The sequence below is a fragment of the Asterias amurensis genome, chromosome 13, assembly GCF_032118995.1.
Source record: "Asterias amurensis chromosome 13, ASM3211899v1".
Classification (NCBI taxonomy): Eukaryota; Metazoa; Echinodermata; class Asteroidea; order Forcipulatida; family Asteriidae; genus Asterias; species Asterias amurensis.
In genome coordinates this window covers 17,685,722-17,701,146 of record NC_092660.1, presented here as the reverse complement: position 1 = coordinate 17,701,146, position 15,425 = coordinate 17,685,722, and the positions used below count along the sequence as shown (strand labels likewise).

The window sequence follows — 15,425 nt, the reverse complement described above, 5'->3', positions numbered from 1 at the left end:
CCAAAATAAGATTCTTATTGCTTTTGAAAATAAGAATAATAAAAGTTGGGCGAGGAACGTTGCCATACGATACGGATTCAAAGATTCAGACTATAGAAGAGCAAAGTATCACACAAAGACCGAGTGTCAAGAAAGAATTACAAAAACAAATTTTAAAAAAAGAAGAAGTGAAAATCGATGTAAGGGGAGCTATAGATATGAGTGCTGCAAGCTAACCTGATCGGCTTTGACGTTCTCAACGGTGAAGTTAAACCAGACTCTGAATCGAGGATTGCAGGTGTCCGGTCTGATGAAGAGATCGTACTCAAACTCTGTGATGCAATCTACCCTACCAAGATTTCCTGCATGGAAAATTTTTAAAAAAGGAAGAACGAACCCGAATTCACTACCGACCAAATATTAAAAAAATCAAATTATAAACCATGAGGGTTATCTAAAATAAAAATTAGTTGCGTCCCCTTTAAAGTTTTTATTGCCACTAATTTTGAGAGGGATTACCAATTGTATACCTTCCCTTTTAGCTGTAGTAACATCCAACGATAAACATGACAAACAAAATGTTCATTACATGAAAGTTTAACTGCCTAACCCCCCCCCCCTCCCCCTCGAACCTCCTGAATCTATTGCCTGTGCTGTTGTACAATCAAACACAACCAGGCCTGAGCTCTTTCAGTAACTACACGCTTCATTTTCCTCAAACTCACCTGGCCAGTTACAGGGACAGGGCCTTTTTCAACACAATACCAAGACTTTGGAATTCACTTCCTGAAGACCTCAGATAATTGCACAACAACAGTCTCTTCCAACAGAAACTCAAAACATACTTGTTCATGCTTGCTTTCTAAACAATTTGACAATATTTTATCTTAGATTAAGCTTCTGCTAGACCAGCGACTTTGAATTGTTATAAGTGCGCCTTATACATGCCTTATTATGAGTATTATTATAACCAATTCCAGTATCTTGAAGCGCCTTACCACATTCAAAACATGCATCAAATATCAGATGTCCCTTCTTTGGCATGCCAGTGTATCCAGGCGGCACAACAGCAAATTTATTGAGGTTTCCGACCACCGCGTCATCACTGCCATCATCGCTACCTGTAAACAAGTCAACAACAACAAAAGTACAAATATGTCATCATTTGGACACAGATTAGGTTATTAACTTGGATTTGCCTTGAATGCAAATTTCATAGAGAAGCTTTTTAAGCATAAAAAGTAGCTAAGCATAACCAAATCATGCTTACCATAATAAGGTTACTAGACAAAATACCATGTCACATGTACAATAAGTGACTGGTACCTGCTTACTTTTGCTAAGCAGAAATTTTTTAAGTAACATATTCTGTAGAGGCTGCAAAAAAGTCAGTGTTTTCTTTTAGCAAAACGACTTTTGTTTATTTTTTTTGTAAATGTTTAGTCATCATTTTTGTTTTAATGAGAAAATTAACAGAACTACTTTTTATTTATTTGACAAATTGTGGTTCGTTCAATATCTCTCTATCTGTCATTTCTATGATGCATGCATGTACCATCATAGAGCAAGTCCTTGCTCTATGCAAATTACTTGTTTTGGTTTGTTTAGGAGTACTGCTGCTTCTGAATGTAGACCCACTTTTCCCCCCATGTTATACACTGAGTGTTAGAAGCCTGGGGTAAAGATAAGGGCACCGAGGCATTTCCACAATGATAAAGGACACCTCTATGAGGAAATGTGAGTTTCTCTATTTGAATATTTCAAGAGCAAGGGCACCAAGGCATTTTCTCCTTGGTAAAGGGCACCTCAATGAGAGATTGTAAATTTCTCTCTTGGAACATTTCAAGAACATGGACACCAAGGCATTTTCTCCTTGATAAATGAGAGGAAACTGTAAATTTCTATTTGAACATTTAAGGGGCACCAAGGCAATGGCCAGTGGACAACGGAAGCAACTGCCTCCCGTGAAGTATTAGGCCTGTTGTTATTTGGCATGAAGTGTTAATATAGTTGAAAGCAATGACTGTTTGATGTAGGGGAATAATGGTGAACAAGTTCATATAAATTGAAGCAGGGCTTGATTTCACAAAGCAATAAAATCCATCGCAAGACAATTTGTCAGTATTACCATTGTGATTTGTATTGTGACACCATACTTTACAAAGCAACTCCAATTGACTTGCAGTTAAGATCAATCTTAGCTAGCTCTTTGTGAACCGGCCCCAGGAGATTGACATGTTTGAGCTTAGAAAGTTAACAAAAGAATCATATAAATTGTACAAAACTTAACTAGTAGCCAATACAATTTCATTAGTACTTGTGTAATATGGTAAGAACGATGCAAACAAGAAAAGAGGTGAGCAGCAGTGTTGAAATACTCCCTACTAAAATATTTGGACACTCCACCTGCTATGAAATCCAACCCCTGCACTAACAAGACCGTTTCTAAATTAATTACAAACCAAGAGCTACTTTTATGGGGTGTTTTTTTATACAGTTCATGAATGTTGTCAACTTCAAAATAAACCATATAAGTTTGTTATTATGACAATAATAAACCGAGCGCAAGCGAGGCTTCCTGTGTAATGAAAAGCAAGATTATCTCCAAATTGAACAAAATCCCCCACAAATAAAATCAAGAAACCTGTGCTACCTGACAATTTCAATGCAACACTGTCTGGGAATTGAGCATTCCTTTTTTCTTGATATTGCGTTTTGTTGCCAGACCCTAACTATCTGGATTGATTTATATCAATGTAATAACGCTACGGACAAAGCACACAGGAAGTCATAGCGAGCAAAGTGAATTGATCAACGGAGCGTGTTCTCATTGGTCAACGCTCATAGAAGCTACCCATATCGTCCGTCTGCATCATCTCAGCTAACAATTTACACAATGATATTTGATTTTGGTCTCGCCAGACCAAACACTGTACATTTGCGTCACACACGCCCCTTCCCCGCACTATGCTGTAATTACGCTTCGTTTTGGAGGGAGCCGCGGTGTTTTGACGTGCGATGTGATGATGGGATTGGACAGGTTTGAAGAAAGGAAAGGAAATGGTGATGGTAAATTGATGTGTGGTGAGCTCACACCTAGCCGACACCTTCTCCCTTAGTGTACAAGATATGTGTGCATGTACTTCTTAAAGGCACCGGACAATATTGGTAATTACTCAAAATAATTGTTAGCATAAAAACTTCCTTGGTAATGAGCAATGGGGAGCTGTTGATAGTATAAAACATTGTGAGAAACTTCTCCCTCTGAAGTAACATAGTTCATGAGAAAGAAGTCATTTCTCACTAAAATATTTGAATTGAATTCGAGACCTCAGCTGAAAGCACACAACTTGTGTGACAAGGATGTTTTTTCTTCCATTATTCTCTCGCGACCAATTGAGTTCAAATTTTCACAGGTTGAGCTAGTTTAGCTACCAACCTAAATTACAGTAAGTTTACATTACTGTGACTGGTGCCCCACTCAATGTTCACTTAGCAAAGAAATTTGTCAAGAAGTTTGTTTTTTGCTTTTACATCTTTATGAAATATATTTATAGAAGGAGCGGGTTCGTCCAGCAATTTTTGTTTAGCAAAACAAAGTATTTAGACTAAACACTGAGCAGCAGACACTGAGTTTTCGTAGCAACTGATGTAACTTTTTGTCACGCATTTTGCTCTGCTTTCAAAGGAAATCGTTCAGTGATTACAAACAACCGCAGACAGACAAAATCACAATAATAAAAGTACACAACGACAAAAAATTGATAGCGGCACTATTTTCTCCCACTCAACGCACAAAGCCGTTGTAACATTCCTTAGAAATGAAACTGCAAATTACTCGGACCGTCGTTGTGGTTTTTACTCGGATTTTATTTATCAATCACCTTGTCTCCAACCATGAACCAACTAACAGTACAAATGATTTCTCAAGTTAGTGGCGGCATTCACACTTCATACAGGCAGATGTTGGCACAAACCCATCGTCGCCGGCGCCAGTTCTCATTTCCACCAGCCACCATCGCGACAATTGACATTATTTACTAGCATAGAGGAAGCGGCACTGCTAACAAGGTGCGACTTAATAAGACCACTGTGAGTCCAGAGGTAACTCATTTTTATGTCAGACCCGTTTCCAAGGACGAAATTTCAAGGCTATTTTTTTTTTATGATTAAAAGCCGTCCGTATGTGACAAACAAAAAACAAGTGCATTTTGTGCACATCCAAACTCAATGAAAACACTTTTTGTTACAAAGACACCATGAACAAATAAATATTGAGTAATTCTTTGCGTGGTCCAATTTCATGGCTCTGCTTACCATAAGCAAAGAATCAGCGCTTCCGGAAGCAGGGAATTCTGTGCTTACGTCAAGTGTATTTCACAGGTTAGCAGGGAATTTTGGCTTACATACTCCACGTTTCTAGGCATTCTAGGCTTACACAGCTAGCGCAGAAATTTGGCAATTGTCGTCAAGTGGAGAATGGCGTTAGAATGGCGATTGTTAGCGCAGAATTCAGCGGTTAGCAGAGCCTTGAATTTGGGCCCAGATCTTGTACTTGACACAGCGATTGTTGATTAACTTTATGATAACTGCTACATCAGTTGTTTCAAACTATTGTTTATAAATTGCACTAATTGAAATGTGCACCCATGATTCTGGCTGTGCCATTAACAATTTTCCACTATAATTATAACCAGTCAGATTTATGAGGTGGGTCGTGTTCATCGGTGATAAGAGAAAACCTACAAATCTATTAAATTGTGGGAATCTGTTTCAAATAAAGAAAATCATAAAAATGTGTCCAATGAGTTTTCTGAACTGTGGGGGATTCTGGATCCACATTTTGGAAGTTTGCCCGGAGCATGCTAAATCAAAATGAGGTCTTCAGAATGTTGTCTACTGTCCAATCTGGGGCTTCCAAATGGTTTTATCTGAATTATTTTTGTGAATTTGATCTTCAGTAAAAAAATTATAATTGAACAAAATTATTACTTTTTTGTTTGCGTATCAGCCGCAATTTGCGCGTATCGGCACACAATATTTGCGCATCTGCATGCTAGCTTTTGCCCTGACATAGCTGTACTTTGTTCCCCTTTCTTCTGCGTTCGGGTAACATTGGCCCTAATTTAGACCATTAGTCCCATATGCTACCTTTTGTGCAGAGGGAGAGAAACTTACCACGCAGTTTTCTAGCGATTTTCCCCGGAAACCAATCTTGTACCCCCGTCCTTTTAATTCTGTCTCTGAGATTCTGGAAGATTTTGCTTTCAGCCTTCCCCCTACCTTCTCCCCCCCCCCCCCCCCCCATTGGAAGTTGATGTACATGTCTAGTCCCAATTGCCCCTTAAGGAATGCCTACGCACATTGATCCAGGAGTCATTGTGAATTAAATTTGCAGCTAGTTTACTTTGCCGAGAACTGACATTGTGATGAATAAAATTGATTTGGGCTGAGAAGAACCAATAATGTGGTCTCTTATTTCTGTGTACTGCCAGATGTCTATTAACTTACACTTTTTTTATGTGTACCATCAGAAGTGTGTTAAAGACTTGCTTGAACGAAAATGTCAAGTCATGAACTTTGCTGAATTTCGTTTAAAATAAATTCAATCAATGAGGAAATCGAGTCATATGACTATAAATGGATCTCAATTGTGTAAAAAACCAATCATTTGAATACCCTTATCCAGCGCTTTTCTGAAAGATTCTCGAAAAGCTCTGATTGCATAATGCATATGCATAATGTTACGTCATAGTTGGGAGCTCCAATTTGTAGCCGTTTTTTGCAGCGGTGAGGTAGCAGAAGTGTTTTTACGATGTAGTTTTTCAAAACCTTGAGGTTTAGGGCCTTATTTTTTATTTAATAATTGCAAAAAAAATTGTCAAAACTACATTTAAATGGTGAACAAATGCGTTATAAACAAGTTAAAATAGCAAAACATTCTGCTCAAGTAGCTGTTTAACATTTTCCATGGGTTCGGCTGATAAAGACAGAAAAACAGGGTCTGCTTATTATAGGCCATGGACACCTTTTTGTAACTGTCAAAGACCAGTATTTTCATTTGGCGTATCTTATTATGTATGCATAAAATAAATAGACCTAATCTGTGAAAATTTTGTTAAAGCCATTATACACTTTCGGTAAACAGTATTGTCCAAGTCCCACACTTTGTGTATCACAACTTATATATAAAATAACAATCCTTTGGAAATTTAGGCTCAATCGGACATCGGAGTCGGGAGAAAATAACGGGAAAACCCACTCCCTGTTTTCGCGCGTTTCGCCGTGTCATGACATGTGTTTATAACAAATCTGTAATTCTCGTTAACGAGAATTTGTATTGTTTTACCGTTTTCTCAAAAAGTAAAGCATTTCATGGACTAATATTTCAAGAGAAGTCTTTCACCATTACCTTCTGTAAACCCTGTAAATTATTTGTAAATCTGTGAACTTTTTTTTTTTTTCTGTACCGAAAGGGTCCAATGGCTTTAATGTGGTCATCAAAGTTGGCAAAAAAAATATCGAAAAAAAAAACACCCTTGTTGAATAAAATGCGTACGTGCTTTCAGATGCCTCAGAAAGACTTCACAGACCTGAAGTCTTTCTCAGATTCAAATATTTTAGTTAAAACTTCCTCTTTCTCAAAAACTATGTTTCCTCACAAAGTTTGATACCATTCAATAGATCGCCTAAAATATATTTAACTATAAGTACCATGTTTCCAGTGCCTTTAAATCAAAAGGCAAAGGGACATTTGATGAAAGTAAAAGACAATTGAATAAAACAGCTGAACATTAGGAAATAAACTTAAGAGCATGTTTAATTTGTCTCTGGTCCTGTCCGTGAAAAATCACAAAATTTTTATACAAATTATTTAAATACTCATGTACTGTTAATTTACTTAGTAATAATTAGTATGAACAACGAATCAATGGATTTTCCATTTTGTGTTTCCATGAAGTGACCTTTCATTATAAACCACTTTACCTGTGATCAATATACAAAGCGCTATTTCGGGTTCCAAAGTCGCGTACAGATGACTTATGCAGTTTCATCTGTCAGACTCTTTGGAGCGAACTATTTTCCACACAGTGACGTTTTGCAATAGGCCTAGATGGTCTGAATATGCATTGGTTTGTACTAAGCCTGGGAGACTATTGAAACAAGTCATGCCTCAAGTCACGCCTAAAAGGCATTGGACCCTTTCGGTACAGAACAACAACAAAAAGTTCACAGATTTACAAATAATTTACAGGGTTTACAGAAGGTAATGGTGAAAGACTTCTCTTGAAATATTAGTCCATGAAATGCTTTACTTTTTGAGAAAACGGTAAAACAATATAAATTCTCGTTAGCGAGAATTACGGATTTGTTATAAACACACGTCATGACACTGCGAAACGCGCGAAAACAGGAGTGGGTTTTCCCGTTATTTTCTCCCGACTCCGATGTCCGATTGAGCCTAAATTTCTACAGGATTGTTATTTTATATATAAGTTGTGATACACGAAGTGTGGGACTTGGACAATACTGTTTACCGAAAGCGTATAATGGCTTTAAATAGTTGCGCCATCGGCACTAGTTGCAACTAATTTTTCATTCCCATGATGCATTGCGGTATATTGTTTGCCACAGGTGCAATATAGTAAAAGTCACGCTTAAAGGATTGAAGAAATGTGTCACTGTTGCCTGATTGTGTTTCACAAATAAAATATGTTGTTGTAGATCGTCATGAGCGACACAATTGGTTTACCAAGCAAGCAGTCAAGACTATTGTTGCCATTGGCAGTGCGATTAACCGAGTCGTTTGAAAATGGTAGTTACGACTTGACCACGCAATTAATAGTTGCGACTTCACGCTAGTTGACAAAGCTTACTCAATATGCAGTGGTTTGTATGCAGAACTCTTTGGGCAAAACTTCACAAAGAGCTGTGGGTGAGAAATTAATCACTCAGTAAAACAGTTGCGAGAACAAAAAACATATAGGCCTAATTGACAATTCTGTTCAATTGAAGAAGTCAGCTTCATTTGTGTCTTAAAGGGAAGGTACACGTTTGATAATTGTCAAAGACCAGTCTTCTCACTTGGTGTATCCCATCATAAGCATAAAATAACAAGCCTGTGAAAATTTGAGCTAAATTGGTCATCGAAGTTGCGAGAAAATGATGAGAGAAAAATCACCCTTGTTGGACAAATTTGTGTGCTTTCAAACTAGGAATAAAAGACTTCTGGCAAGAAGTCTTTTATTATTTTAGAGAAAAAATTACCTCTTTCTCAAAATCTATGTTACTTCAGAGGGAGCCGTTTCTCAGAATGTTTTATACTATCAACAGCTCTCCAATGCTCGTTACCAAGTCAGTGTTTAAGTTTATATGTATTTGTTTTAAATAATTACCAAACGTGAAACTTCCCTTTAAAAAAAAAAATCCAAACAGACTCAGAAAAAGCATTTTCAAAAAATAGTGCAACTTAAACTGCAATTTTCTCCAAATAAAGATTTTTGTAGCGTAGATCATACAATGTATGTCAGTACTGTAAGAGTACCAAGTTGTCACACAAGTGCGAGTGGAATATGAACAAATATAGCGCTTCTGCGTCCCATATCCTACAAAGCCTAACATCACAATCGCAGTAAGTTGACGGGGAGGTCTTTTTCCGAAGATCGAAAAAGTTTGTGCAGTAAAAAAATGGCAGCTTGCGCGAATTTCAAAAGAGTCCTTCTTTTCAAAGATTGTGCCCAATATTTATTTTTTAGTATTATTTATAGCTGGCTGCAGTATGGCGGTGATTTAGTTTTTTGGTCGGTACATTAGTCAAAAGCTTACGTGCAAACTGTGCAATTCCAATGTCAGAATTTTATCTCAACACCCCTTTTTTGTATAATAGAAGAGTCTGCAAAAGTTTATTTTCCATGTGTAAACCCAGTAGTACGGTAGTCAATTGTGTAGCACAGTAGCTCAGTAGTTCTTTGAAACTAATAATCACCCATTATAAGTTTCTAAGAAAACCACAAGGTATGCAGCATGCAGCTTTTTGTAACTTTTAGATTTGAGTTGCTTTTACTTTTAGATTTCACTGAATGGTTAGTCAGCAAATTTGCTTTTGGGGGTTGTCATGCTTGAGAAAGAAATCACTTTGTATACAGAAGTTTAAAATTCACAATAGTAGCCAGGGTCTGGCATTGACAACAGTCGTGCACAAGTGGATCAAGTTGGAGTATAGTAAGAGTTACAGCGGGAAAGTGGGCAGATTATATTCAAATCAAGATTGAGAAGACGTGAGTTTGATCGTGCCTCTAGAATATAGTCATCGGGCGTAGCTACAGCTACAGCAGACATATTTTTGGGCAGCGACTTTTTGAAGACATTACTTTTGTAGTGGGCTATTTATTTAAGCATTGCCGAGTGCAATCGTCTATTTGTGAGAATCGTCAGGGCCAGTGTTGCCGCTGTACAAATAAGATACACCATGATGTAGAAATCGCAAGTTATGTTTATTTAATCCTAAGTTTCACAGTTTTGAATGAAGACAATTAGCATTCATTGTACTATACCTAAAACAAAGAGCAGGTTGTTTGATTAATGGAAGAGTTGTTAAATAGATCTTGCTCGTAACAAATATAACGCTTCTGTGTCCCATATCCAACAAAGCCGAAGGAGTTCTTCCGTGACCTTTTTCGGCACATTAGTCTTATATCACATTTGCGGTAAGTTGATCAGGAGGTCTTTTTCCGAAGATCGAGAAAGTTTGTGCAGTAAAAAATAGCAGCTTGTGCGAATTTCAAAAGAGTCCTTCTTTTCTAAGATTGTGCCCAACATTTATTTTTTAGTATTATTTATAGCTGGCTGCAGTATGACGGTGATTTAGTTTTTGGTACATTAGTCAAAGCTTACGTGCAAACTGTGCAATATGTACAACGCAGGTTTTAAATCATAACAAGTAGAACTACCCTGGAAATAAAGGTATTTTTTTACAGTATAACTGAATACTTCTCGCAGTGATTATCAAAACGGAATAAATTTTTATCAGACAAGATTCCTCGGAAGATAGGATTCAGTAATGATTTTTGTTTACCTTTGCAAGTTGGTTAAGACGCGTCTTTTCTGCAGGAAACTACAGTATATGACTATGAGACACAAAAGTTAAAAATGGTGATAATACTATTAGGCCTACACAAAAAGAACCGGACAGGTTCATGAGGCTTTTCCTTTATTTATTCAATTAAAGTTGCTACATAATTGAAAGTATTAGTAACCCTCCATCGTCCAGACGTTTTTGCAGACCGGAGGGTTATGAGCAAACCCATTTTTGACAGACTTGTGACCAGATTTGCGAAATTGTTACCACTTTCAAAAATCGTGACACAGTATTCCAGTCAGTAATGTGTTCATTCTTAAGAACACAGATTTGATTTGATTTTATATTCAAATATGTGTTCATGAATCAATTTAGAACACTTGAACCATCATCCAGAGGAGGGTTACGATTATCGAAACTAAAGATTAAGAAGTCACTTGCTGACTTTGTGGTATTTGATGCTTTGATTGTGGCTTCACTGAGTGCTGAGCTCAGTCAGAGCTGGGCTGCTGAGTGATTTTTTAATTAAAAAATGTTTGTTGACACCATTAATTTTTGACACATTAACCAACAAAATGTAAATTTACGTGTCAACAAAATGTATAATAAATGGAGACATCGAGTTGATCAAGATGAAAGAAATTTATTCAGTATAATTCATTCATAGCATTGCAGTTGCTAACCTGTTGCTAATGACAACGTTTTGAAGAGAAACCGGTCAATCAATCAGCTGATCTAAAATCTAAAAAAATCTCTACTTTGGAAACATTTTCCCACACCGATCGCTAAATAATGCACCTCTTTATCTCACATACTTAGATTAGAAGTAATCATGAGTCTATAAAGAACTTGGATCTGTTAAAACTTTAACAATCAGTCAAATATTTAGCATAGAAAACTCGTTATTTGCTGAGAGAATTATTCTTACCCGAGTCCGGTTGTTTATCCGCCATCTTGGATAGTCCGCTTTAAGTAACGGCTGTTATTTGTGTAGCCGTTTTTTCCATGCAACAGCCGTTGTGTTTGAAAGTGCGTAAACAGCGCTGTGCACGTCGAGATTTAAACAACTTCGATGTTGATATTCGCCAACTTGCTGTTAGCTTTGTTAATATGAAATTAGAATCTCCTACTTGACGGTCCTTAATCTTTGGTATTGTTATCAGAAAATTTACATTTACAAAGTACAATATCTTTTTTTATATATGAATAAATCAACCAGCGGCTGCTAAGCACGGAAACCAGTCACTTGAATATAACCAATATGTTTGCTTATATAGGATTTCTGGGAAACCCAACCTTCTCATTAAACAATTTTTTTATGGGGGAAACAATTGGAATTGTCCACAACCTAGTTAGATTTGTCATAATAAAGATAATATAGACCTTTGCGTAATAATGATCTCAATTAATTATACATTGCATAATAATTTAAAATGGGTAAACAGTTGAACTTTGGTTTTAAATACTAAGCTGTAATTGTCTGTGGGATTTGAGGCATTGCATGGTGAGGTATTGGATGGTCTGCGGTAACTCCATGTCCGTATCTACTAGGTCAGGTATTATGTTATTTGAGAACTTGTCTTGCATTTATCATTGTCTCGTTCACTATACATCGACAAACTCTGAACAAACTGCATAGATGTGCACGTGAAAAGGTAACAAGAAATTGAATACGACCCCATTCATGATAGCGTTGTACTTTTGGATGGTTTCGTTTTCTTTTCTTTACTGTCTTTGGTTATGGAGGCTAATCCAAGCCCGAAGTCCGGAACTGTTTTTTTTTTTTTCACTTCAAGTCGCGTGCCAACGTCTCACACCTGTTGCGGTTTAGCAAACAACCAATCACCTTGTTCAATACACCTCATTTGCATAACAAAGCTGTTGGCAAAGTACCAATTCACCTTCCATTCCTACCGAATTTTTTACAAGTTGTGACAAGTTGTCGTCTGCGCTCAGTCTCGGCAAAAAGGTGAGAATTTGATTGTTTACTTTATTTAGTTGGTTTTTATAATACGAATAAAATTTAAAAATGCATTTCCATTTGAAAGGACAAAGTTATCTTTAATGACCCATTAATTTATAGAGTGACTTGGTCGTTATTTAGTTAAGTTTAGTTACTAGAAGAAAACGGGCTAGTCACTAAATGAAGCACAATATTATATGATAGGTTTGTTTTTAAAATTTCAATCTTTGGACAATCTACATTTAAATGTGCCTATAGGTAAAGACAAAAGGTTTGTTTAAAGGCAGTGCACACTATTGGTAATTACTCAAAATAATTATCATCATAAAACTTTTCTTGATTACAAGTAATGGGGAGAGGTTGATAGTATAAAACATTGTGAGAAACAGCTCCCTCTGAAGTGACGTAGTTTTCGAGAAAGAAGTAATTTTCCACTAATTTGATTTCGAGACCTCATGTTTAGAATTTGAGGTCTCGAAATTAACCATCAGAAAGCACACAACTTCGTGTGACAAGGGTGTTTTTCTTTCATTATTATCTCGCAACTTTGATGACCGATTAAGCCCAAATTTTCACTGGTTTGTTATTTTATGCATATGTTGAGATACACCAGGTGAGAAGACTGGTCTTTGACAATTACCAATAGTGTCCACTGTCTTTAAATAATTTAATAATACAGATAGCATTTTAAAACATTTTATAAAGAAAGTAGAGTAATATGTATGTTTTTAATTATTAGGCAAATCCTCGGCTGAAGAAAAACCAACAGACTATTTTTGTCCAATGTAGAATCATTTGGTTGATTTGCCTCATTGTAAAAAAAATATCCGCTTTAGGGCACTAGGTTTTATACACGTTTTAAGTGTGCGGCTCAAGCGGTGTGGCTTTTATGCGCACCGAGCAGAGGGGCCGTGTAGCTACCGGAACCGCGCTAGGTTTCCCCCACGGTATTTGACGTGGAAACACGGTCACGACAACGGTGTTCTACGGTAGCATTGCATGCCTTGCCAGTGTGTCTGTGAACGGGCCGGACGAACTGATTTGACGGTCCACCAATAACATAAAATACGGTGATAGTCTTTACCATTTTTTGTAGATTTTTACGATTTTATGTGAGTGTTTTTCGTTAGCAATGCAACCTTGAGCCGTTTTTTTTAATGAAAGGAAATGAATAGGCTATGGAATGCCAGCTATCAAAGTAAACTGTAAAGCATTGTACATGCCTACCATTTATAAGCATTTAATTGGGGTTGAGCAAAGAAAAACAGCTTTGTAAAACAACGAAATGGGTACGGAATTTCTCTTTCAATTTTACCCATTCTGCTCGATTGATGTTAAGATTTTAATTGCTTCAATTTGCACTTGTAATTGTGAGAGAGAATCAAGAAAAATTTGAAAATGCCAAATCTACACAAATACATTTTGTAAACATATTAATTTCTAATTAGTGCCTCATCTTTTTATGTTTTATTATCATCGTATATTTGAATGCAAATTAATTGTGGAGTGTCCTTATAGTGTCGAATGGTGTGGGAAGTATAGGGCTGTGATAGGAAACGATCTAAAAACGTCTCGAATGTCAGAAATATGTTGTTTCCCGTGTTATTCTGGAATTCACAGCTCATAAAAATTTGGTAAATTTACGTTTAGCAGAAACCTTTTTTGTGTTGTTATGGGTTGGATCTCACTTGAGTGGGTAACTTTATCAAATTACATTATAAAAACACTGACCTTTTGGAATATTTATTTTTAAAGGCTATAGGCATAGTGGTACGATTTTAAAGTAATATTGTTTGTATTTTATTTTAAAGGCAGTGGACACTATTGGTAATTACTCGAAATAATTATTAGCACACAACCTCACTTGGTAACGAGTAATGGGGAGAGGTTGATAGTATAAAACATTGTGAGACATTGAAGTAGTTTTCGAGAAAGAAGTAATTTTCCACGAATTTGATTTCGAGACCTCAAGTTTAGACTTTGAGGTCTCGAAATCAAGCATCTGAAAGCACACAACTTCGTGTGACAAGGGTGTTTTTTCTTTCATAGTTATCTCGCAACTCCGACGACTAATCGAGTTCAAATTTTCACAGGTTTATTATTTTATGCATATGTTGAGATACACTAAGTAAGAAGAATGGATTTTGACAATTACCAATAGTGTCCAATCTAAAATGTAACTTTTCAGAATATGTTAACGGCATGCGTTTCGACTAGAGTAGCAGAGTCTTTCTCAGAGGCTAAACAAAACGGCAGCCCAACACACATTGAAATTGCATACATATTGTGTTGTAATTTTAACATTCAGCCTTCAAAAAAAGAAGTGCAAGGGTCAAAACTTCATGCCTTTAAAGGGAAGGTACACTGTCAAAGACCAGTCTTCTCACTTGGTGTACCCCATCAACTGCATAAAATAATAAGCCTGTACAAATTTTGGCTCAATCGGTCATCGAAGTTGCGAGAAAATTATGAAAGAAAAAAACACCCCTGTGGGACGAATTTGTGTGCTTTCAAATAGGAACAAAAGACTTCTAGCCAGAAGTTTGTTTATTATTTTAGTGAGAAATTACCTCTTTCTAAAAAAAAACACACTACATTACTTCAGAGGGAGTCGTTTCCCACAATGTTTTATACTACTATCAACAGCTCTGCTATGCTCGTTACCAAGTCAGATTTTAAGTTAATATTTTTCCTCATTTTTTTTAAGGGGGGGGGGGGCGTGTAATTATACCACAGGTCTTTTTGTTGGTAAGCAATTTACTACTTTATTTATCTTTTTGTTTTTATAATCTTGACACCAGTAAAATATCCTGGAAAGTGTGTGCATGTATAAAATAACCGTGCACAATGCTTCATACGTGTGTAGTGTAACAACCACGAACAACAACCATGCGCAAAGCTAGGTAGTGGAGTGTCACAACCACCCATCTTGCCCCGATTTCAAAATAAGAAAGAAAGCCCGAATTCCATACATTTGTTATAACCCCCCCCCCCCCCCCGGCCAGGGTTATTTCAAAAAGGGGTTCATATTATTTGCTCCTTTTCAAAGATCATTCTTTGACTAGTTCCAAGAGTAGCAAACCCAAATTCACCTGTCTTATAGTGAGCCATTTACAACCCACTAATCTTTGCATTTATTTGTATCAAACACATTAGCTTCCGAAATGTAATTAATTGGTCTTTATATAATACTCCCACTTTATATACCTTTCTTCTGAAATGTGTCCTCTTTTATAAACCTGTCAATAAAATCGAGCTAGCGCGTCTTCCACGCACTTGCTGAGGCTACAATAATTGTGATTGCATTAGACGACTATTAACATTCTATGCATATTCGCAACATTGTATTACATTAAAAGAACGATTATTGCAACAATGAAAGTAACTTCACGCTTGATTGTATTG

General features: G+C 36.6%; 1 protein-coding gene across 1 annotated transcript in view; it reads right to left on the bottom strand.

Annotated features, from left to right (window-relative positions):
- LOC139945780 (cytosolic carboxypeptidase 6-like) overlaps nucleotides 1-11,010 on the bottom strand; it is an 87,804-nt gene extending 76,794 nt beyond the window's left edge. Inside the window, exons 1-3 of the mRNA XM_071943198.1 lie at nucleotides 10,986-11,010; nucleotides 978-1,100; nucleotides 217-341 (exon numbers count right to left, since the gene is read on the bottom strand). Of these exons, the coding sequence (XP_071799299.1) occupies nucleotides 217-341; nucleotides 978-1,100; nucleotides 10,986-11,010 (273 nt within the window). The remainder of the gene's footprint in view (nucleotides 1-216; nucleotides 342-977; nucleotides 1,101-10,985) is intronic.
- Nucleotides 11,011-15,425: the final 4,415 nt, after the last annotated feature.